The following is a 22,236-nucleotide window of genomic DNA, read 5'->3' on the forward strand; positions in this document are numbered from 1 at the left end:
CCCGCCCATGCCCTACTCCAGAGGGAGAAGGACCTGGTCTCAGAGGCTCAAATGGAACAGAGGCTGGGAAGTGGGCCAGGGGTCAAGTTCTTCCCTGACTGCTCTGAGCCCTCCCTTTCCCCCAGAGCTTCCTCAGGACACAGGGATACCAACCGTCTCCCCAAGAAGATTTTATTGAACGCACACACAACATTCACCCTTGGGTGCAAATTCAATCCAGCCAGTGAAGAGACAACAATGCTCTCGAGAACACGGAGTGCTCGCCACCAGCCCCCAGCACAGCTGGGGGGACCGACCACGGGGTGGGCTCTGCTTCCCTGGGGCCCCACAGCATCCCTCATCTCACACTTTGTCTCCGACGGGGCTTGGGGGGCCACCCGGGGTGGGTGGGCGGATATGGAACCGGTGCGGAAACACCTGAGAATCCTGGAGGTGCCCATGTGCCCAGACACCACGTGGCTCCCTCGCCACCTCAGCGGGCCGAGAACACGCAGAGATTGAGAGAGAGAGGGCTTGCCCAAGGGGCCGTGACCGGCTCCGGAAGGGGCTGTGCGCCAGCAGCTCCTCGCACCTGGTGTCCGAGAAACTCCGGGCCAGCCCTCCCGGCCTCACGGACCCACACAGGGTCCCTCAGACGATGACAAGGCTCCTTGGGGTTCCGGGGGCCTCCAGGAGCCCCCTGGCCCTGTCAGACACCTCTGAGACTGTGTGTCTGACCATTCACAAATAGGAAATGAGAAATCAGGTCAAAATGCTCACAATTTCCTGCATGTCTCAGATGGTTGTTTTCTTAAATGGTTGGGCCGTATTTTAACTCGGTTTATTGAAACTAGTCAATTTTAAGAATCGTCAAATCAATAAAGTAGAAAGGAAAAGATAGATAAAAGAAACAATAACAAAACATTTCAATTTAGCTTTGGTGACGTTGGCCTCAGGAATTTCTACGCTATGTGGGCGGGGGAGGGGGGTGGCTCCTGGCCCTTCTCTGGCCTCCAGGCTGCAAGAAGCCAAGTTCATGCACTCCCCCAGGGCCTGAAGAAGGGCTCAGAGCCCCTGCCCATTCCTGAACAGCAGCTGGGACTCTTGCATCAGTCTGTGGCATTCAGCTTGGCTTCCCAGTTGGGATCTGGGTGCCTGCTTCTCAGCTCTTCCCCCGAGGTCCCACGCGACAAGAAGCTGGGCCCCATTTCAGTACATACTAGAGGCAGAGCACAGGACGGCAACCCCACTCCTCTGGATGCACTCAGTTTACCTGTTGCTATTTTCTCTTCTATGAATCAAGAGTTGCTGGTGCTCCCAGCCCCCACGCAGGGCTGGCTGCGACTGTGTCTGGCTGTCAGAGGGTTCCCAAGGATCCCTCAGCCCCAAATCCCTCCCAAGCCAGAAACAACTGAAGGTTGGGGTTGGGTGAAGACTCAAGAAAGAAAGAACGAGTGAGGGTATTGCTAGAGAGGGTTGTAAATGCCCTTCCAGGTAGGCAGGCTCTCCAGCCCGGGAGGGGGGCTCCTTACTCCAAACTCCAGACCACGTGTCTGGTATAGACGAGCTCACACCGAGGCCACCACCGATGCCTGTGCTGGTTCCTGCGGGGATGTGCAGGGCCGGGCTGCGGCTGGGGCAAGAGAACAGAGCTGGGGAGGGGAGGCCTTGTGGAGCCCTGGGGCTCCCGGCGGGAGGTTTCCAGGGGGACGGTGGGTAGGACTTGGTCTGGGGCAGTCATTCGCCCAGCTGACCTCTTTAGTGCAAAACCTAATCAAGGGTGCAGGGGAGGGGTGATGGCAGGGCTACTGGGGTGGGTGCCCAGGAGCTGGGTCCATTCCCAGGCCAGAACTGGCACCATCTGCTAGCGGCCAGACCTCAGAGATGGGTGGCGTGGAGGGGAAAGAGGGGCGGCAGAGAGGGGACCCATCCCTTCCCACCGGCAGAACCTGGGCGGAAACAGAACAGCAGGGGAAGCAGGGCCGGCCAGCCTCGGAGCACAGCGGCGGGCGGCACAGCGCGTGGCCCGGCTTGCCCTCGCTCTCGGTGCCTGGCTCACTCGAAGGTCTCCCACTGCTTCCTGAGCTGCTCTACTGAGCCTGGGGCCGGGGCCGGGCTCACATCTTGCTTGGTTTTCCGTAACAAATCCTCAAAGGGGTCTCTGGCCTCTTGAGGAGCAGAGGGCTGCAGTGCTGGCTCCAGGCCCTGCGGGGGTCTGGGAGGAAGGAGGGGGGCCTCTCCGGGCCTCAGGGCCAGCCCCTGCTTGGCCTCAGCGGCCCTGGCACTTGAGCGGGCCAGGGGCAATGTTCGGATCCTCGAAGGGGCGACCATTGGGGGGCCCAGGGGCTGCAGGGGACTGGTGTGGGCACCCATGGGCATCTGGCCGAAGAGGTTAGGCATGGAGAGGGCAGACAGGTTGGGCTGAGATCTATGTGGGACACAGAAGCCAGAACTGGACAGCAGGAGGCTGGGGGCAAAAGCTGGCCCCAGGGGAGCAGGAGGGGCCCCAAAAGGCCCGGCTGGTGTGGAGACCAGGGGCATGGCGGGCAGAGCCGCTGGCACGGTTGGCACAAAGGGATTGAGCGATGGCTGTGGAAATGGGGTGGGGGTCCCCGTTGGGGGGAAGCTGAACTGGGGTGTGAATGAGGTGGCTACATTTGGGGCCGAAGGTCCTGGTGGAAGGGTACTGCCTGGCCAGGCTGTGTTAAGTGGGTCCAGGAGGGCCAGCAGGGCGTCACCACTTGTGCCTGCAGCCCCTGGGGCCAGGCTGAGCGGCTGCAGTGGTTCGGTGGGTCCTTGGCGGGCGGCGCTGGGGAGGAGCCCGGGGAACGGGGCTGGACTCAGGGGGGCTCGCCTTTCCCACTCAGCCTGCGGCCGCTCTGAGAAGTCCCCGAGGGCGGCGCTGGCCGCCTGAAGTTTGGCCGGGCGGGCAGTGGGGGGCGGAGGCACGATGCCCAACTCCGGGGTCTTCCTGCCCTGAGGCCGGGGGATGGTAATGCTGCCCGGAGTGGGGGTGGGCGCCTCCTCCTTGTCACTGGGGTTCAGGATGCTGTCCTGGGCCGGTGGCCTGCGGGGCAGAGCCAGGGAGCTCCCAAGCAGGGACGAGGGCTTCTCAGGGGAGCTGGCCGGGAGCTTGCTGGGGATGGCCATGTCGTCCTGGCCGAGGCTCCAGAGCTTGTTGTACGGGTGGGTGAGCTTCAAGGCCACTGGCATCCCGCGGCTCCTGTCGCTCCTGCTCAGGTCCAGCCTCTGTTGGAGAGAAAGAGGGAGGCAGTGACCAGAGACTGACCTGGACAGACTGGAAGGCAGCACATATCCATCCCCGTGCCCCTCCCGTGTGCCGGGTGGGCGCTGAGACCGGGATCCCAGGCGTGTGGCCGATCGGGTCCCTGGGACTCAGAGCAGCCGGGCCCAGGGCACCAGCAGAGAGCCCGGGTCCGTCCGGACGCCAAGCCCAGGCTTCTCTGTTTTCCTCTTTTCCGACTCCAAGTCAGGCTTTTTTCTCACCGCACAAAGGGATTCCGGAGAAAGCCCTTGTCCTCTTACGTCAGTGTTGCCAGGCAGTTTTAGGAAAATGACTCCATTTATTGACCGTCTACTGGCTGGGCCTTTTTTACTTTTCAAAGCATGTGGGCACTTTTAATCACCTGTGAGCTTGAAGGTGAGTGAGGCACGGGGTCTGAGCAAAGGTTTCTTCCCTGGCTGGCAGGAAAACAGGACTGGGCTCATGTCCCGGCTCTGCCACTCGCAAGTGACACTACCTGGGCGCCACTTCCCCTCTCTTGGCCCGGACTTGGTCCTCAGCGGCAGGGGAACATGGGACTCCCTGCAGGAGGGTGCGCTCGAATCACTGGACCCACGGGAGCTCTTGTCAGTTCCACAGACCCAGAGACTCAGCAGCCTCCACTTGCAAGTGGGGAGACAGGCGCAGAGAGGGGATGAGACAGATCGGAAGTCGCGATGGCGGATCAGCGGTCCCATGCAAATAATCCGGAATCCAGGAATTCTGATCCAAAGGTTCTCCAAGGAGACTCAATGGGCACGGGAGCACGCTCACTTGGATCAGGGGTCAAAGCCCCGCCTGGCGGTGGGGCTGGGGTCCTGGGAGAGTGGAGCACCAGCACACCCCTGTCTGATGCACAAATGGAAGTGAGGGGTGGATTTCCACCAGGCGTAGCAACTTCTACGGTGATCGCTGTGAGGGTGGCTCACTGGCTGGCTGTTGGCCAGGCTGTTGGCCCGCCCGGCAGGGTTTGCAGTCAGACTGACCCTGAGCTTCGGCCGAGGACCCTGGAAAAGTCACTGTTTCTCCCTTGGTCTCCTTCGCTGTCACACGGGGGTATCTGCCTCGTGTGTGGAAGGCACCGGCCCTGACAGGTACCCACCCCACCCTGGTATCATACCTGATAGTCAAAGGTTCCTGGCTGCTCCCTCAGGTCTTTGGGGGTCCGAAGGTCCTCCAAGCTCTTGGCCTGGCCCAGTGGCTGCAGTGGGACATCCATGTCCAGGTTGTTGAAGACGTCTTCCAGGAGGTCGATGCTGGCAGCTCGGTCAGGTGGAGCTGGGGCAGGGCCTGTGGGCTCCCGCACTCGCTGCTCTGGGCTCTCTGCCTCGTCACCTTCTGCGCTGTCTGACTCCTTGAGTGTCCGATATGGCTGAGGCCTGGGAGGAGGCAGAGCAGGCTGGATCCTCCCGCCCAGAGCCTCCACGGGAGGAGCCAGCAGCCCCCACCCCCAGGAAGAGTACACCCGGGAGGCTTGGGGACAGGTGAGTGTCCTGGGGTCCCCTTGAGTGCCGGAGTCTGGGCACTGGCAATCTGACAGACCTGGGGCTGAATTTGGGTTCTGTTGTTTATTGTGGGACCCTGGGCAAATTGCTTTGGCTCTAATTTGCACTAAGGGGATCCACTTAGTTCCTCTGAAAACCACAGGACCCACCATATGACTGGGGAGGGGGCTTGCAAGCCATCCAGACAAGGCATGAGGAACGGGACGTGATTAGAAAGGGAACAGGCAGCCTGCCCATTCCTGAGTCCAGTCTCTGCCCTCCCACCTCCCCGTGGCTCATGAGGAACTGAGCTGGGAGACATTCTCCCCCCGGGGAACTACCCAGCACGCCTCAGGACCCTCAGGAATAACTGTCTGGGCCTCAGCCTGTGCTGACCTCTGTTCTAGCTCTGGTCTTGCCATCACTTGCTGTGGGACCTTGGGCAAGTCTCTTAACCTCTCTGAACCTCAGCCTCTTCCCCATTCCAGAGTGTATCTCCCTTGCTGGTGGTGGTGGTGGTTATGTGAACTACCTACCACGGTGCCTGGCAAATGTCAGGCACAGAGGCTGTTAACAGCCTTCTGTACGTTTGACTCAGGCATAGGTGACGAAAGGTTTCTCTAACTTTCCTTTTTCACAAGCCTCAGCCCCCAGGGCACCACTGGGTACATGGAGAACGGTGCCTGGATAAACCCTGACTTGACTCTAGTGAAGACCAGGACAGAGGCTAGGGCTGGCTCTGTCCCCTGTGTCTCAGCAGAAACTGCTCACGGCTCTGGTAGAGTAGGGGAAGGGCGCCACCTGCTGGTCCCAAAGTCACACTTGCAGGAACCAGGGTAGGGAACCGACAGCAGAGAGAGGGCTCAGCAGTCAGGACTCCATCAGCCTTTAGTATCTTGCTGAAGTTCAGAGAGGCTAAGTAACTCACCCTAGGCCACAGAACAAAAGGTAGCAATGGATGCCGAGTTGGAGAGACTTCAAAAGTTTCCACTGACTCTGAGCCATCTGACCAAGGAATTAAAGACCTTTTAACCAAGCTTGAACACAACCAAGGGGTAAAGAAAAGTCAACGTGCTCCTTACACTTAAGGAAGGAAATAGTATTCTTTAAAAAGAAACCATTTTATTTGGACTTGCGATGGGCCAGTTCCTTGCCTTTCCTGTGTGACTTATTTTTATTTATTTTTACTCCAGTATAGTTAACTTATGAGCCAGTTCCTGTTTAATAACACACACCACACACAAGAACCTCTACTTTTCTTAGGTCATGGCCAAAGGAGTGAGCGCTATTCACTATTTAAATAATTAAGGCATCAATTAATTTAAAAAGAACGAGACCCCCGCACTCTGTGGTGGTGGTGGGGGGTCCTTGGACATCACTGAGGCAGGGCGTTTTTATCTGCAAGGTGACTTTGAGTTGATTATGTGGATGAACAGGTCTTATTCCAATGGTTCTACCTTTATTTTAACTAACAGTAGAGATAATAATCGACACATTAGGCCTATGGTATTAGAGATATTATTGCTGAGGAGAAGGTTAATTTTTTGAAGTTTTGACAGAAACATTTTAAAGAAAAAGATTCAAGGTACAGACAAGGTGGCCTGTGAAACTCGGGCAACACTGACTTAGGCCACCACTTTCTAAGTGAGGACAACGGGAGGGGACTGACTTGCCTGCGGTCACAGGTGAGCTGGTGGCAGAACCCTGCTCCCCCAGGGGGCGATGGGAGGAGCAGAAGTGGTGGGTTTATCAGGTGCCCTGAGCGGCTCACAGGCCTGGCTCAGGGGAAGGGGCTGGGACGGGGTGGAGGGCAAGACTCCCCTCTTCCCTAAGATGGTTTTCATAGCTCACTCCCTAGAGGCTGGTTGTGGCCCCGTGGGTGTTCAGCAAAGGGCAGCTCCCTTCTCTAAAAGGCTCCCGTTAAAAACATTACAACTTCGCTAACAAACGCAGACAAAAGCTGTCCCTCTGCTTGAGCCCAGCTGGGAAAAACTTGTGGGTAGAAGGGCAAGAACTGGTAAAGAAGGGGGAACTACCAAAGCTTAACACTGGGCGGTGGCTGGATTGGGGGCGAACCTTCTTTTTTCTTTCTAAGTTGCAATTTACAATTAGCATGAGGCACAGGCTTGATAAACGGCGATGATATAAATTATCTTACAGTCAGGCAGATCGATACAACATTTGGATCTGTCAGCAATAACATATACGCTCCATAGCAATACGTGTTTTTTCTTTTAAGGTTAAAATCTGACCCTCCGTCTCTGTAGTTTTCCGAGATGTGCTGAGCTGGAGGAGGACCCAGGCATCCACAACCACTTCCATTAACGGTCAAGTGCAGTCTCCTGGGTAAGGGACAGAGACTCATGCTCCCGTCTCACACCTGTCGGCCCTGCCACCCCCCCCCCCCCGTCACCTCACTCCTCACCACAGAGCCCACGGGGCTGGCAGAATGAACACCCTGGGCAGAGGCACACACGGGGGACACTCACCCCACGCGGTGGCACAGGGGCACCGGAAGGCAGTGGCTCCAGACAGCCCTCCCCGCACACAAGGGCAAGCAGCACCGGCCCCCTCCCCCACGCGGCCCAGGAGAGTCACCAAGCAGAGCTCAGGGAAATGGAAGAAGGAAGGAGAGACCATTCAAAGGGAGCGGAGAAGAAAAAGCTTTCGGTGAAGCCAGAGCTCGGGCCCTCTTCCCGCTGGCATTCATCGTCAGAGGAGTCTTCGGAGAGGAAGACCGCATAGTGTCGCAAGGGCTTTACCAGGCTGGGGCAGAGGAAGACAAGAGAGAAGAGGCAGTTAGGAGGCACCCTCAGAACTCCATGTGGCCGGTGGGAGGGGGGCATCTGCGTTCGGCTCCTGGCCCCCGCCTCCCCCTGCCAACCTGGGGTAGAGGCTCCCTGGAGAAGGCCAGAGGGCGCTGGAGGCCTGACCGGTCCCCCAAGGTGAGGAAGCTGGTCCCGAACAGAAAAGAAACCGTGAGTTTGCCATAGGTGTCGAGAGCCTTAAACACGGATCCAGCCACCTATGACCTCGCAACCCCACGTCTGTCTAGAAAACCCTAAATGTAGCAAAGAAGGAGACACAAAGACACTCACTGCTGCCATACTGAGGATATCAAAACACGGGACAGCTTAAACTTCCAGCAACAGGAGTCTGCTGGAGTGAATTATGGTACATTTGGCTGAATATTACCCACCCATCAACTATAGTGTGTCTAAGAAAGAAGAATCTAAAAGCCAGGATGCAGAATTGTAATTGCACTGCGTTCTCTCGCAGCTACTTACGGGAAACCGCACAGAAAAAAGACTGGAAAGGGATGTACCTAAATGTCCACAAAATCTAGCGGGATTAGGGGCAAATCCCCCCCCACACACACACACTGCCTCTTTTTATTTTTCTGTGTCTTCTACACTTTCTTCAATGTGCATACCTACTTCAATAATCAGGGAAAAATAAAAATAGAAAGTTAAAGAAGAAAGTGAGCCACGTGGAGGGGCACTGGCTAGAAGGCCCTTTTCTGATTAGCGGCTGCTCTCTGGAGTCTCCCTCACATGCCTCTTCAGAGAGTCTTTTTCATCTGTGATGTGGAAATTAAATATTCATTGTTATAAAAAATACATCTCCCTTGTCAGCCACCTGTGAGCTCTACCTCTATAAACACAAACACTCTGCAGCCCCGAGAAAGTCCGCGTGGCTGCCATGAATTATACACTGACCAGGGCCCGGGAGAGGTGCGGGCCTGGGAGAGGGGGAGCTGGGCCAGACAGACCCGGGGTCACATCTGGGCCCCACAGCTGCTGCTCGGGCCTACACACCGGGCTGGGCATGCTCAGATACCAGTGAGGGGGGCAGAGGTGAAGTTCGGGGGACGATGGAGCAGGAAGCATAGGGGTGCCTGGGTGGGGGGCAGTCTCCTCTCCAACACCCCCAGCCAGAGCTGGCTCCTTTCTCTCTCTCTCTTTTTTTTTTTTTTTAATTTTTTTGATGTTTATTTATTTTTGAGACAGAGACAGCATGAGCAGGGGAGGGGCAGAGAGAGAGAGGCAGACACAGAATCTGAAGCAGGCTCCAGGCTCTGAGCTGTCAGCACAGAGCCCGACGCGAGGCTCGAACCCGTAAACCACGAGATCATGACCTGAGCCGAAGTCGGAGGCTTAACGGACTGAGCCACCTAGGCACCCCTCCTTTCTCTGCTTTCTGATGCGCTTCTTTCCAGCTTTCCTTTCATAAAAGGGCACCATGTCCATAAGAGTGAATGGGAACCACACCGGAGGGTCCGTGACGGACAGCAGCTATTCCTGGTGGACCAGGAGAGCAGGCTGGGCTGTGATTTGCCATGGCCAGTGCTAAGGCAGTTGTCACCAAGAATATGCTATTCTTTTAAAAGGAGAACCCGGGGCTGGCTCCCAGAGCTGCAGAGCTCCCCGGCACTCGCATACCCAAACCCCCTCACTCCTTGCGTCATCCTTGGAAGTTAGGCAGGCTAAGCGGTTTGTCCTCATACTGAGGTGGAGACCGAGGCTCCCAGAGGGGAAGCCACTTGCCCAGGGCCACACGCAGGAAGGTGGCGGGTAGCTGGGCTCTTCCCCTTGCCCAGGCTGCCTGCCTGGGTGTCAGGGACTTGTCCTTCCCAGACCAGAGATAGCATCAGCCTAGGTGGGGTGTTCTCTGGACTCAGGACAGAGGGCAAGAAGATGTGATTCACAGAAACGAGGCCACCCAGCTCCTGTCACACCCACTGGGACACAAAACAAGGCGCAGACGGGCCACCCCACACAGCCACTGGAATCCTGCTCTGATTCACCAACTCAACCTTGTCACTCTCCCGCTGGACACCTGCAAATCTACGACACTGCAGAGCAATCCTGAGGCAGCTGGTTGTGTGGTGAGTAGACCCAGTAAGTGTTAAGAATAATAACATCCAGGTATTCACAGGATGATTTACTCAACTGTTTAAATCCAGCACCGGACGGCTCTCCTGAGCAGGTGAGGAGGGGTGGAGGGTGGAGAGGAGGGTGGCCTCCTGCTCCACTCTGGGGAGCTCTGGAATGTGCTGGGTGGGCAGGGGTGAGGGCTGCAGGGAGGCAGTGCCCAGCGCCAGCTGCAGGCAGGATAGACACCATGCTGTCCGCCTGAGCCTGTCCACCCCTGCAGCCTCCTCCTGTCGCCCCCCTACACGCCCCGCAGACCTCCCTGACATCTTTTCCTGCTCTGCCTGCTGCACCGACTGAGGTCTTGAAGACTTGGCTCAATGGGCCCTCTAGAAAGTCTCCCTGGAATCCCCAGCTGGAGCTTTCCCCTTAGATGAAGCTAGCTTCCCCTTGGGCTGAATGTTTTAGCACTTCATCCATACCATTTAACCTCTTGCAATTCTCTTTCTAAGTCGAGTTCCTCAAGGGCAGGGGCCTGGCTCCTTCTTCTCTTTATCCCCACATGGGGCACAACATTAGTGCGATGGAGGTTTGCAGTCAAATGTCTGGAAGCCAGTGTGCTGGGGAGATGAGGCAGCCCCCATCCATCTCACCCACCTTTCTGGAGCCCCAGCACAGCACCTGTCCCTTTCATCAGCTTGGGGCTACGGTATAAAAGTGTCCCGTGAGGTTCCCCATCTATCCTCTGAGACGTTGAGGCTGCAGAGTGGGAGCACATTTGGGGGTGAGGGTGTTGGGTACATAGGAGCAGGCAGGAGTCTTGGAAAAATGTGTAAAATAATATCCACTGTGCCAGGGGCTTTACATGGATTATTTCCACCCCTCCCAACAGCCTAGCAGGGAGGTGTATCACTGTGCTGATTTTACAGAGGATGGGACTGTCATTAGTCCGTCCGTCCGTCCGTCTGTCCATCCAACCAACCATCCATCCATCCACCCATCCACCCACCCACCCACCCACACTTCCAGATAGAGGCACTTCCCGAGTGCTAGGTGAGCACTGGGCGTCGCTGTGAAGGAGAGAGAGGCAACCACGTGACCTGGCCAGGGAGTGACAAGCAGAGATTCTAGGCCAGGGCCCTCACTGTCCCGTCAGCTGGGCTGCTGGTAGAGGCGCACGAGGGGACACACACCTCTGCTTAGGTCAACCCGAATGAAGCTCTTTGGTGTCCCTCAAATCCATCCTGCGTGCCCTTCCAACACCCATCCAAGTATGGTCTCCTCCTCTGGCTTCGACCAGAAAGCAGCAATCACAGCTTGGCACGTGAGCCGAATGCCAGGAAGGTCTGGATTCACAGAAGAGCAAGCAGCCTTTGTGCTGGACTGGACCTTGGCTTCACTCAACCCGGCTGCCGTAGTTCACACCTGTCAGAGTCCAGGGCCTCCCCACGTTGGTGTGGTCACGTAGCAGGCCTGCGGGGTGAGAGGGGCAGGAGGGAACCACTTTCCCTCTCCAGTCAGCTCTCCTGGCCTGGCCAGGCCAGCCGGGCTGGACAGTGGCTTCCACAAGAGGCCCAGGGTGTCTCCGGAACATGCCGTCTGTCCCTCGAGAGTGATGAAAACCCTTGCCAGGTGGTTTGGTCAGATCAGAGTGTTTTCAGGCTTCGGGCCACATGGATGATGATGACGATGCAAGCTAAACGCTGGCCGTACAGTTTCCTTAATTCCTTTATCACGTGCTCACTTGGCAGAGAACGCCAAGGCTCAGAGAGGGCCAGTCACTTGCCCAGCGTCACACAGCAGCCATAGGTGGAGCCAGGAGTCTGGATCTGTTTGACTCCAAACCACTTTGTGATCCCGCCTCTTCAGTTCTGTGTATCTGAAACAACGCGATAAGGGGCAGGGTGTGCCCCCTTCCACTTTTAATAAAAGGTGAGATTTCAAAATAAACTGATTTAAATTCAGCTGCTCATGTCCTCCTCTGAAACACAGAGTCAGATATTTGTCAGAGATAAAGGATGAATCGTTGAAAATGTCCAGGTTTAAATTTTTTATTAGCTTAAGGCAGAATACGGGGGGAAAAAAAAGCGTACCTCTTCCCTCATTAACCCAATTCAGCTAGTAGCCTGCAGTCTGCCACCCACCACTCGCCTGGATTTGATTACACACAAAGAGCTGTCTGTGAAAAGGCAGGTCGTGGTGAACTTGGCTACCCAGCGAGGGGCTGCCAGAGTCTTGGCGAGAAAGAAAGGCCCGCTGTCCATCACCATTCAGACCCCATCATCTCCCACGGCTGCTCCCGCCTCTGCCCACCTCATCTCGGAGTTCCCATGCAGATGACTTCCCGAACCCTTTCTAATGTTTGGTTTAACGTGTCGCCGGTTAGCGCACGCGTGTGACAGTGGTGACAGGCGCGGCTGTTCCTTTTTAAATACCATGTCAGAGACACGGCGTCAGGAAGCGGGGACGTGCTCTGTGGCTCTCCGCCGTGCCGGGATCGCATGGGCTTATTTTTTAATGAGGAAGATCTGCATCTCGAGAGTTTTTTTCATGTGTCACATCGCGTGGACAAATCAGCAGCACGTCACGCTGGCCCAAAATGAAATGCTGACAAATGTAGATATTTCAAATTTAATTGACATTTAAATGTACTTGAGATAAGGAAGGGAAAAATCAGCAAGGACTTGGTCTCCAGAGGTAACGAGGGGAGCCGGTGATCATTTTTTAAGGGATCATTTCACTCCAGCACAAAGGATCTTCACTTTGTAAATGGCCGCCCTGGCATCCTTTGATTACAAGGCTCCTGTTGGGCCGATGAGCGGGGACAGGCCCCAGGACAAGGCCAGGTCCTCCCTGCCCAGTAGATGTGCCATTCTGTGCAGCTTCCCATCACCCCCCACTTCCCAGCCAGATGACCTTGGGAAAGTCATTTTACCTCCCTGCACCTCAATATCTTATCTGCAAAATGGGGGTTCTACAGCCCTCCTGAGTGGTGTTGTCACAAAGTTGAATGAAATTATTCGTAAAGGGTTTGGCCTCATGCCCAGGGATAGTACATACTCAATTACTATCCATATGCCACATTCACCTGCTAACAGACAGAGTCTGGGCATTTTCATCTGGTGTAGGGTCTTCCCTAGGTGTTCAAGGACGAATATAAGGTGGCTCCTGCTTTCAAAGACTTTCCTGGTCAGGGTTAGTGGTCCCCTAACTGGTTAGGTCAGGGTTAGGTCCCCTAACCTAGAGGGTTCGGGTCAGTTGGGCCTGTGGTAGCACATCACAATTCCCACGCCATGTGTTGGTGGTATAGGGGTGAGCGTAGCTGCCTTCCAGAATTCCCACGCCATCTCTCCATCACCATAACACAGGACCAAGACTCCAGACCACACCCGGGCATACGCATAGATGAAAACAATAGAACAGAGCCCTGAAGCAAGTCAGAGGGTCTTTGGGGGAAATAAGTTGGTGCACAGCCCCCAAGGGAAGCTCCAGAACTGCACTGGAGCTATTCTCTGTGTGACCTGGGTTAAGAGCTAGGACCATTCTCAGGGAGGAAAAACTGGAGACAGATACAGAACCTGCTGGACACTGGATCTTTGCACTCAGTTGTACGTGATGATCTACTCTAAAACAGGAAGACTGAATCACTGCTGTCATGAGTCAAGATCACCAGCAGAGGGTGTTCTTCCTGTCAGGTCAACTGGTCTGGTGGGGATGGGTGGGTGTGAGATCAACTTTTTCTCACCCCACTGGGAACGTGCCCTGCCAGAGGGCAGTGGGGGGGGGGGGTACCCCTGGTTCAGGGGCTCTTGGTTGAGGCTCCATTCGGGAGGTGATGTGGGAGCTGGGCTTCCAATGCTGAGTATGGAGGAGGCTGCAGGATGGCCTGGAGGGGTCTCTGGGAGGAGTGGGCACAAGGGGCTTGAGGTCAGGGTGGGAGTTTCAAGAAAAGACTGGCAGGGTTGGTAGGGACCAGGTGGTGGAGGAGGGCCTTGAACCCACAGGAGGACTGAGGTGACGTGCCAGATTAGGGGGTGATGTGAGGACTGGGGAGGGGGCCTTACTGGCTTGGCCTCATCTCTTTCTCTCTTGAGAGGGTTGGCTGTACCCTTTATCTTTCCATTCTTCATCATTCCATCTGTCTGTCAACGTTTATGTTCATTCATTCATCCCTTCTTTTGAAAAATCACTAGCGTCAACTTCACATGTTCCATACCCATCCCCGAGACGCCCTGAGAAGTCCTCCTTCCTAGTCCTTCTCATAGGCAGAGAAGCCCGAACACAGGACCCAGGCTTCACCTTCCCATTCTTCAGGCTCTTTGGTAGAGAGAAGACGGCGGTGGGGACACCATCTACACGTTTCCTACCCAGAAGAGAAACCGTGTAGACTGTAAACAACAAGTAGCCCTCACCCCAAGGACCGCCTCTGCCTGCCCTGAGCCTGAGTCTCCTGTGGGGGCCCTGGGAGCAGTGGTGGAGGACAGGGTGTCTGGTGAGAAAGCAGTGGACGTGGCCATGGGACCCTGCAGACCTAGGTGCACATCCTGGATCTAAGGCCACCATTCCACCTGTTAGAGCCTTGGTTCCCTAACTGGCTGAACAGGTGAACACACCTGAGCCGTGATGACTTTTGGGGGCAGGTGAGGGGGGAGAGTAGGTCAACCAAGGTGACATGTAGAAGTGCTGGGCCTGAAACAGGCCCTGAGAAAGGGTGACGGGGCTCCTGGAAGAGGGAGGGGCTCAGGAGAGGTGGCGAAACTTTCAAAGGAGGCTGAAAGCAGCAGGTCTTGGGGGTGGGGCACCTCCTCTCCCGGGGGTGCACTAAAGGCTTTGGTTCTCAGCTGGAACTAACTCTCCCTGTCATGACAGCTCCTGGGAGGCTCCTTCCCTCTGAGTGGCAGGCAGAAGTGGCTGGGGACAAGGGAGACCTGTGTTTGCCTGGGCCGCTGCGCATCCCTGGGGACTCCTCAGCAGTTCCTTCTTTTCCGGTCTGGGCTCAGGCTCCACGTCTGGCTTCTGCTGTGTGGCTTTGTCTCCAGGGCCCAGAACCTACTGCTGGAGAGGGGGAGGGGGGCCTGAGTGGGGTCAGGGGCCTCTCTCACATTGCTAATTGGGTCTGGGACCCTCTGCTCCAGGGTTTGAACTCTTGGCTGCTCAGGGAGTGGGTCCTGGCAGGCTGCCAGGGGGTCAGTACCGAGACAGCTGTCCCTACCCCTGGGGCCCAGAGCCCAGCTGGCATCTTGGAGACTTGCTCCTGGGGCTGATGGCAGTTTCTGGCTCTTAGATGGCCTGCGCGGGACAGGTGCTGGTAGCTTCACAGTCACACCCAATCATATTTGGCACACAGTAGGCACTCTTTCCATATTTGTGGTTAACTGACATCCCCTCCCCATCTCCAGGGTGCTATGAGCTATAAGCCTTCAGTGATTCCCTTGTCCATTCATTTAGTAAATGTCCCCGAGCAGAGCCCTAAGCTAGGCTCCGGTCTGGGAGTTGAAGAGTCAAAGCCAAAGGGCACATGGCCCTTGCCCTGGAGGGGCTCCTAGACCCCTGTGTGTGTGTGATGTAAAGAGAATACAAGGGGCAGGTCAGTGTGGTATTGGGGGGGGGGCAGCCAGGGGGCTGTGGGCATGGGAGGGAGGGGCAGCTGATGGGGGAGGACAACAGGGTGGGCATCGGATTGTTGACAGCAGCAGTCCCTGCAGGAGGGGAGACCGCTGTGCCCCGCCAACCTAGCATGCCAGTGTGGCTCCTGTGGGCGGTTTCCCAAATCATGTTCTTTGGGATGTGAACAGGCATTGTGTTTAAAAAAAAAAAAAAAAAAAAAAAGGGCAGGGGTGCCTGGGCGGCTCAGTTGGCTGAGCGTCTGACTCTTGGTTTCGGCTCAGGTTATGATCCCAGGGTCCCCGGTCTTAAGCGTGGAGCCTGTTTGGGGTTCGTTCGTTCTCTGTCATTCTCTCTCTCTCTCCCCCCCCCCCCGCCCCTCAGCTCATGCTCTCTAAAAAAAAAAAAAAAAAGAAAGAAAAGGCAAAAAGTCTTGCCCAGGGTCTCTGGCTGGCAGCTAGTGGGCAAGATGCTGACCCAGGTCTGTCCCTGGCACCAGAGTCCTAGGCCACTGCCCTGGCAACAGTTCACCAACCACACCCCTGGGGCAGCTCTGGGCCTGGGTAGGAGGGAACGGGGCTCTAACCCGCTGTGCTCTGTGGCCAGCACCACCAGGGCTGTGCTGAGCCCTGGTCTTGAGGACATGGCAGGGTGTGGAACATCGTCTTTGGCCAGAGCACGTGTGCACCTGGCCCAAAGAGATACAACAGCAGTGTTCTGAGACCTCGTCTGTGGGTAGAGCTCTCACTAAATGCTTCTGGCAGCTTCCTCTGATCTTATTTTAATCTTCTGGGGCTTTGGGTGCTGGGGTCACGCAGTGCAATTTGGATGATCAGACTCTACAAATTCCTAAGCAGTAGGGGCTGGCCATTTGGTGCATAGACTATGAGCCCAGCCAGCACAGCCTGCGGAATTTCGCCTTGGTCAGAAGGATTCCTGGGGCACCTGGGTGGCTCAGTCGGTTAAGCCTCCGACTCTTGGTTTCGGCTCGGGTCATGATCTCGTAGTTCGTAAGTTCAAGCCCCGCGTGGGGCTCTGTGCTAACAGTGTGGACCTGCTTGGGATTCATTCTCTCTCTCTCTCTGCCCCTTCCTCACTCACTTGCACTCTCTAATTAATAAGTAAATAAACAAACAAACAAACTTAAAAAAAGGATTCCTAATGCAGCCACATGCTCCTCTGGGTCCCCCCAGACTCAGATTCGCAGGCAGTCCAGAGTTTTGGTGGGAGTGCAAAGTGGTACAGATCTTTCAGCAAGTTATTTAGCAATTTAGAAATTTGCCTCTATGACTGGGTAAGGGTACAGGGCAGTGACAACCTCTCAGGGTCTCAGCTACTTCTTCTATAATATAGAGCCAATGATACCTTACCCTCACTCCCAAGATTTCTTGCGAGGATTAAATGAAACGGTGTATATAAAGTGCTTGGCCAGCATTAATGGTAGCTGTTAATCATTCCATTCCTTATGACGATATCAGATGAGAAAAGCTTTAAGAACAGGGGCATTTTTTTCCGGCGTTTCAGGTCTACAGATCCAATCTAGAGCAGTGTACAGATCCAATAGGAGGGGGCATGGTGAGGCGGCCCATGCATGGACGCAAAATGCGATCTTGGCACAGTCACGCACGGCAGGGGTTACAAGGACACGGGCAAGTCCACAGGACGGAATACTGCAAGGGCTCTGCAGCTCTACGAGATATATATAGGAAAAAGACCGGAGGGGAACCTGCAGAAATGCTGGTAGGCAGGGAGGTTCAGAATGATCTTGTCTCTTTTGCCCAACTTCTGGATTGTAAGGTTATGGGGTTATTTTTATAGACAAACAAAATCACTTGAAAAGACCAGAGGCTGTACAGATCTGGCCAGCGAGGTGAGCAGGGCAATGGCTGGTGGGCCCTCGGTGCCTGAATCCTGACCATTCCTACTTAGTACAATGAAACTTCAAATAAGCGGCCTGCAGCCAGTCAGGACTCCTGTGGGGGTGGTGCCTGGCTCGCCCGCTGGAGGGGAGACAAAGGTGTCCTGTCAAAAGGGTTCAGGCTCTGCAGCCGGTCGGCACAGGGCTCGTCTCTGATCTATACTGACTGCAAGCCTCTTCGCCATTAAGGCTCAGAAGACAGCCCTACCCTTCTGGGTTGTTGTGAAGATTAAGCGAGGTGGAGGCTGTACGTGACTCTGTCTGTACCCTCAGCAACTCTGCGAGGGCCACTGCCCGGCCCCCACCACGGGGAACAGATGACGAGCAGCCCGGCCCGCCAGAGGCACCTGGGGACCAGCAGGCCACTCCTCTGTCTGCACACCACGTGCCATCCTGAGGGGCGGGCGGTACTGAGCCCAGCGCTGCCTTTGAGAGTTTGCCGCCGGCTCCTTCTAAGCGTCACGTTGGATGAGAAATTCTCCGATCCCTGGCAGGCCAAAGGGAAAATAAGTTGGGGCCTGACAGCCATGCACACTGCGGCCTAAATAGCCTTTAACAGGCGGGAGATGGGAAACTTCTCGTGCCCACCGCAACCCCCACTGTCCTCATTACTCACAGTAACTCATGGTCATACTTAGGTTCGTAACCAAAAAGCTTGATGGTATCGAAGAAGGGGTAGGCCTGTGTTATCAGACGGTCGATCGCACCATTTTCTAGCCCAGAGACCTTCAGCCAGTTCTAGAAGATCTCTCTCTGAGCCTCAGTTTCTCTGTGAGAGGGGAAAGCCACCACCTACCTTTCTCAAGCTTAAGGGATGGTTCAGTAAAGGTCGTAGGCAGAAGCACTCAGGCACCGGGGGACACTGCTTCTTTGCCAGGAAGACGACTGAACGGCTCTAGATCCCAACTTCAAGGAGCCAGACAGAAAGGGTAGCGCGTGGGGCAACTCATCTTAGGACACAGAATCACCAAAATGACGAGGGGACCCCGTGGGTGGCAGAGTGTAGCGGAGAGAATGAAATCAAGTAGCATGTGGAGTCCTGGCCCCGCCACCTTCTGACCAGATGACCCCGGGAACACCGGTCAGATGCATTTTCTGAGCTCTAGTTCCCATTTGGTGGAAGAAGAAACAAATACCCGCTGAAGAGGGCCTAGAACACAACAGGCGCTGGGCTGTGCTTGCCGCTAACTGGTCTCTGACCCCCAGCCCGCACTGCCTGACCCCTCCCAGCCCTGGCTCTCACCCTGGGGAATCCTCAGGGCATTCCGGCAGCCCGTTCTGAATAATAATGGAAGTAGCTAGTACTTCTGGAGAAGAAATAGTCACTGAATATTAATTAGCTGGTGTTAACTGAAAAACAGAGGGAATGTTTTCCCCAGAAATCTTTCTGAAGTGTTCCTCCAGTTGTCATCAGACGGTTGTCAGGGGCTGGGACACCCACCTTTGATTCGGAAAGAGCATTTGACATAGGAGAAAATTTCATTTTGGGGAAACGCAAGTCAAAAAAGAATCGGCACGGGGATTCTCTTTAAAGGCCGTCTTTAAAAGGTCCCAAATAGCTCACACCTGGTAGGGTTTTGAAGCTATTTGCTGAATGAATGGATGCATGAATGGACAGATGGACATCATCTGGAAAGAAAGAACTAGAGTCCAACGGGTGGGCCAGCCAGAGAGCTGGCAGCCGATATTCCTGGGCCTTGATGAATTCCAGACTCCGAGCTGCTGCGGGAGGCCAAGGAGACTGTCTTATTGTTAATCAGCTCCATCTTGCCGTCCACAAAGTTAATTATTTAATGGTCTATTTGGAAGTGAGAGTTGGGGCAGAAGCCGGGAGGACGGAACCTCTCGCTCCACTTCAAAGATCTCCTGTCTCTTGCTGCCGTCCGAACCCTCTAAGTTGCCGATGCACTTTGATATTCCCAGCGGAGACAAAGATCCGTGAGTCCAGAAAATCCAGGCCAGATTAAAGGGCCAGGCACCGAGTCCACGTGCCCCACACGGAACCACCGGCAACAAAGGCCCATTAGGATCTGGCTCCTGCCTGCCGGCTTGTCTTCTCGTGTCTCCCAACACAATGCTGACAGATTGGTGGAGCTGCTTTCTTTCCCCCCCAGAACAATATTTTATGAGGAGTCTGTTTTATTAAAATATTTTCCGCTGGATGCTTCCTGTGTTTCAAGAACTTGGTCTTGCCAGCTGGAGCTGATGACAGTTGAGAAAAACACATCCAAGTGCTGTTGTGACATGGCATTTGGAAGTGGAGGAGCACAACGGGGGTGGGGGGGGGTGGGGGTAGGGAGGTGGGGGGGATGGGTAGGCAGCATGGGAAGAGATGCAGGAAAATACCCCGGTTGCACCAGAAATGTCGCTGGTAGTAGGGGAGAACAGCACCCCTCCCCCCCACTAAAAAAATACGAACAGAAACTCTTGGAATAACATCCCCAAACGTACTTCTCTACCACCTGCAGGGCTGGAGCTGCCGTGGCGGACAGAGAACCTGCCATTGAACTAGCGCCCGTGTTCCCACTGGTTCATTTCAACCCAAATGTTTCCGGAACAGAAACCTAAAACAAGGCGTATTGCACAAAGAAATGAAAAGTGATACCGGCGCAGTTGGGCTAACGACCAGGATGATGGGATGGCCAGACGCTGGCTCTGGGGCATGGACTGAAGAGGCTTCCCCTATCACTGGGCTGGGACAGCAGCGGCATAAATGAACGAAATCAGGAATTCTAACCTCTAATTGGTGCCCTGGCCACAAAATAGGAAATGGTTTTCAGTAAAACGTGGAGTGTTGCTGGCTCTGGGTGCTCTTGGGCATGCACGGCGACTCTAGGCTTGCATTTCAGTATCTACAGACCCACAACTCTCTATCCCAGCACGGTGTCTAAAAGGTTTAGCCCGGTTTTAAAGACGTGGTTTTAAAGGAAAGTAAACTAATTTCATCTCTTCCTAAGGAGAAATCTTCAGGGTCTGAGGAACTCTGGAGCCATGGAGGACTTTGTCCACACGGGGGCAGTCATAATCCATGCCAGTCAGGGCCAAAACTATTAAGATTCCCACCGTCCTATTGTGCAGAGGACAAGTTGTACCTACAACCAACTTCAGGACTCCTCTCTTCCACAGTTCGCATAACCAAGCATCTCTCAAGATGTGTGTGCTTGTGCACACATACACACACACACACACACACACACACACAGGCCATCTCCCATTGCTTTCTGGGCAAGGTTGTGTAGGCCTAGGTCTGCTGGTTCTGTAACAACACGGTGGCCTCCAGCAATGCCATACTATAAACCAGAAATCCTGGAAGAGCTCAAGTGTGCTGCAACCTGGGTTAGGCCACAAGTGGCCATTTCAGAATTTCTTCTTCCTTTTGGCTCCTTTTCTGGCTAGGGCCTGCCATTTCCTTTAGCTTGTTTCCTGACAACTTTTCTGAAGGTAGAGCAGACAGGAGGCGCGTTCCTCGCCTCAGCCAAGGGACTTCAGGGTCCCCGGGGCAACAGTTTTGGTTCCCCTAACAAACCCTAGACTGAGAGGCTTTCGTGGACTTTTTCAAAGCATCGCAGGAAGCTGGTGTGTAGCTGCTGAGTTGTTTGGGGAGAGCCCCAGGGCTGTGGGCCTTGGGACAAAGGGAAGCACTCCAGACAGTTCGGGACTTGGGGCCGTGTGCCGCTTTAAGCCTCACATCATCCGGGCAGCTCAATCTCAGGCGTTGCTTGCCCACCTGTTGTCTCCCTTGTCTATCCAGCATCTGTCCTGCATCGATTCTGAGTCGGGTCCTCTGCTGGCTTCCGGGCAGAACACCTAGTGCCTGCCTGCAGAACTCTGGGCCCGAGGGGAAGTGGAAAAACCAAGCCCTAGTAAAATAAATGCTATGGCACAGGTGAGAAAAAGTACTGATGGGTGTGGGGCGACGGATAAGGACTGTCCTGGGTGTAAAGCCAAGCTTTAGAGACCTCGAGCACCCCAGGCCTAGGACCCTTGTTAAATGGGTCAGCTCCTTGACCAGGTTCCTAGCTCTCTCCTGCTGACCTTATACCTTTGGCATAAGAAAAGGCCTGGAACCTTCTTCTGAGCCTGTTTGAGTACGCTTTGGGTGTCACCACTCAAAACCCAGCCCAGATGCCTGGCTAGAGGCCTCCGGGGCCTCCCACCGGCATGAGAACTGCGAGCAAACGCCGATGCGGAAGATCAAGCCTAGCTCCCCGACTGACCTCTTTGTTGAAACACCCGCTCAGGGCTCCAGGAAGCCTTTCAAAGGCCAGGGTTGCAGCGTGGACCCCGCAAAGGCCTGGCCCACTGGGCTCTGGCAGACAGAGGGGAGGCGAGCGACGGGGTACTCACTGCTCGGGGCTTGAGACGGACGTCCTCCGGCCTTCCACCGTGATGTTGCTCTTTGGTCTCTTTACCACATGTGGACGGGGAGGGCGCACCTGCAGCGGGCACAGAGGGAAGTCCCCGAGGAGTGAGTTGGAAAAGCCACACAGGGACATTCCACACATCTAGATGAGCAGCCCCAAAATAAACGTGGAGGCATTTGCATAGTACAGGCTACGAAGCCTCTGCTTCTCGTGAGAACGTGGCACTGAGTGTGCAGCAGATACCCGCAAGGGAAATCCGTGGCCTATTTAAGTGGGAAAGGTTCTTCTGAAGAGCTTGGTCTCCTCATCTGCAAGGAGGGGACAGCTCCACCCGCCCCCTCCTTGCGGGGCTGCCGTGGGAGTTCGACCAGACACCGTCCACGCGGGACCGGGATGCGGAGGCCCTCCTTGATGGTAAGTCCCCCCTCGCCTTCTTCTAGAACCCTGAAACTGGTTTGGTACAATGAAAAGGTTTCACTCGGGCTTTATTTCTAGGGTACACGTGCTTATTTCCTTCTTTTTACAACTGAATTACAGGATGCTTGTTTTCCTGAGGAGGAACGGGGAATAAAGCAAGTGAGAGCCATCACCGAGCACCAATAAAAATCATTTTTCTGTTCCCCAGGTTGTGTCCGTGCAGTCCTCCTGAGCACGGCTCGGCCTGGATGCCACACACCCCGTGGGGCTCCTACATTCACGGGGACCTAGCTTGAGGGTCGGTGGTGGGGGT

At 55.1% G+C, this 22,236-nt stretch overlaps 1 protein-coding gene across 11 annotated transcripts in view; it reads right to left on the reverse strand.

The window, feature by feature from the left end:
* Positions 1–155: 155 nt before the first annotated feature.
* DENND1A (DENN domain containing 1A) overlaps positions 156–22,236 on the reverse strand; it is a 513,010-nt gene continuing 490,929 nt past the window's right edge. For 7 of the 11 annotated variants that reach the window (XM_043566883.1, XM_043566881.1, XM_043566880.1 and 4 more), the window contains 4 exons: positions 21,490–21,578; positions 7,384–7,512; positions 4,383–4,641; positions 156–3,228 (listed from right to left, as the gene is read on the reverse strand). In XM_043566883.1, the coding sequence (XP_043422818.1) occupies positions 2,035–3,228; positions 4,383–4,641; positions 7,384–7,512; positions 21,490–21,578 (1,671 nt within the window). In that variant the 3' untranslated portion in view covers positions 156–2,034. Of the gene's footprint in view, positions 3,229–4,382; positions 4,642–7,383; positions 7,513–19,428; positions 21,284–21,489; positions 21,579–22,236 lie in introns of those variants that run through there. The other 4 variants (XM_043566886.1, XM_043566885.1, XM_043566890.1 and 1 more) reach the window with 2 other exon arrangements.

Source organism: Prionailurus bengalensis, chromosome D4, assembly GCF_016509475.1.
Source record: "Prionailurus bengalensis isolate Pbe53 chromosome D4, Fcat_Pben_1.1_paternal_pri, whole genome shotgun sequence".
Classification (NCBI taxonomy): domain Eukaryota; kingdom Metazoa; phylum Chordata; class Mammalia; order Carnivora; family Felidae; genus Prionailurus; species Prionailurus bengalensis.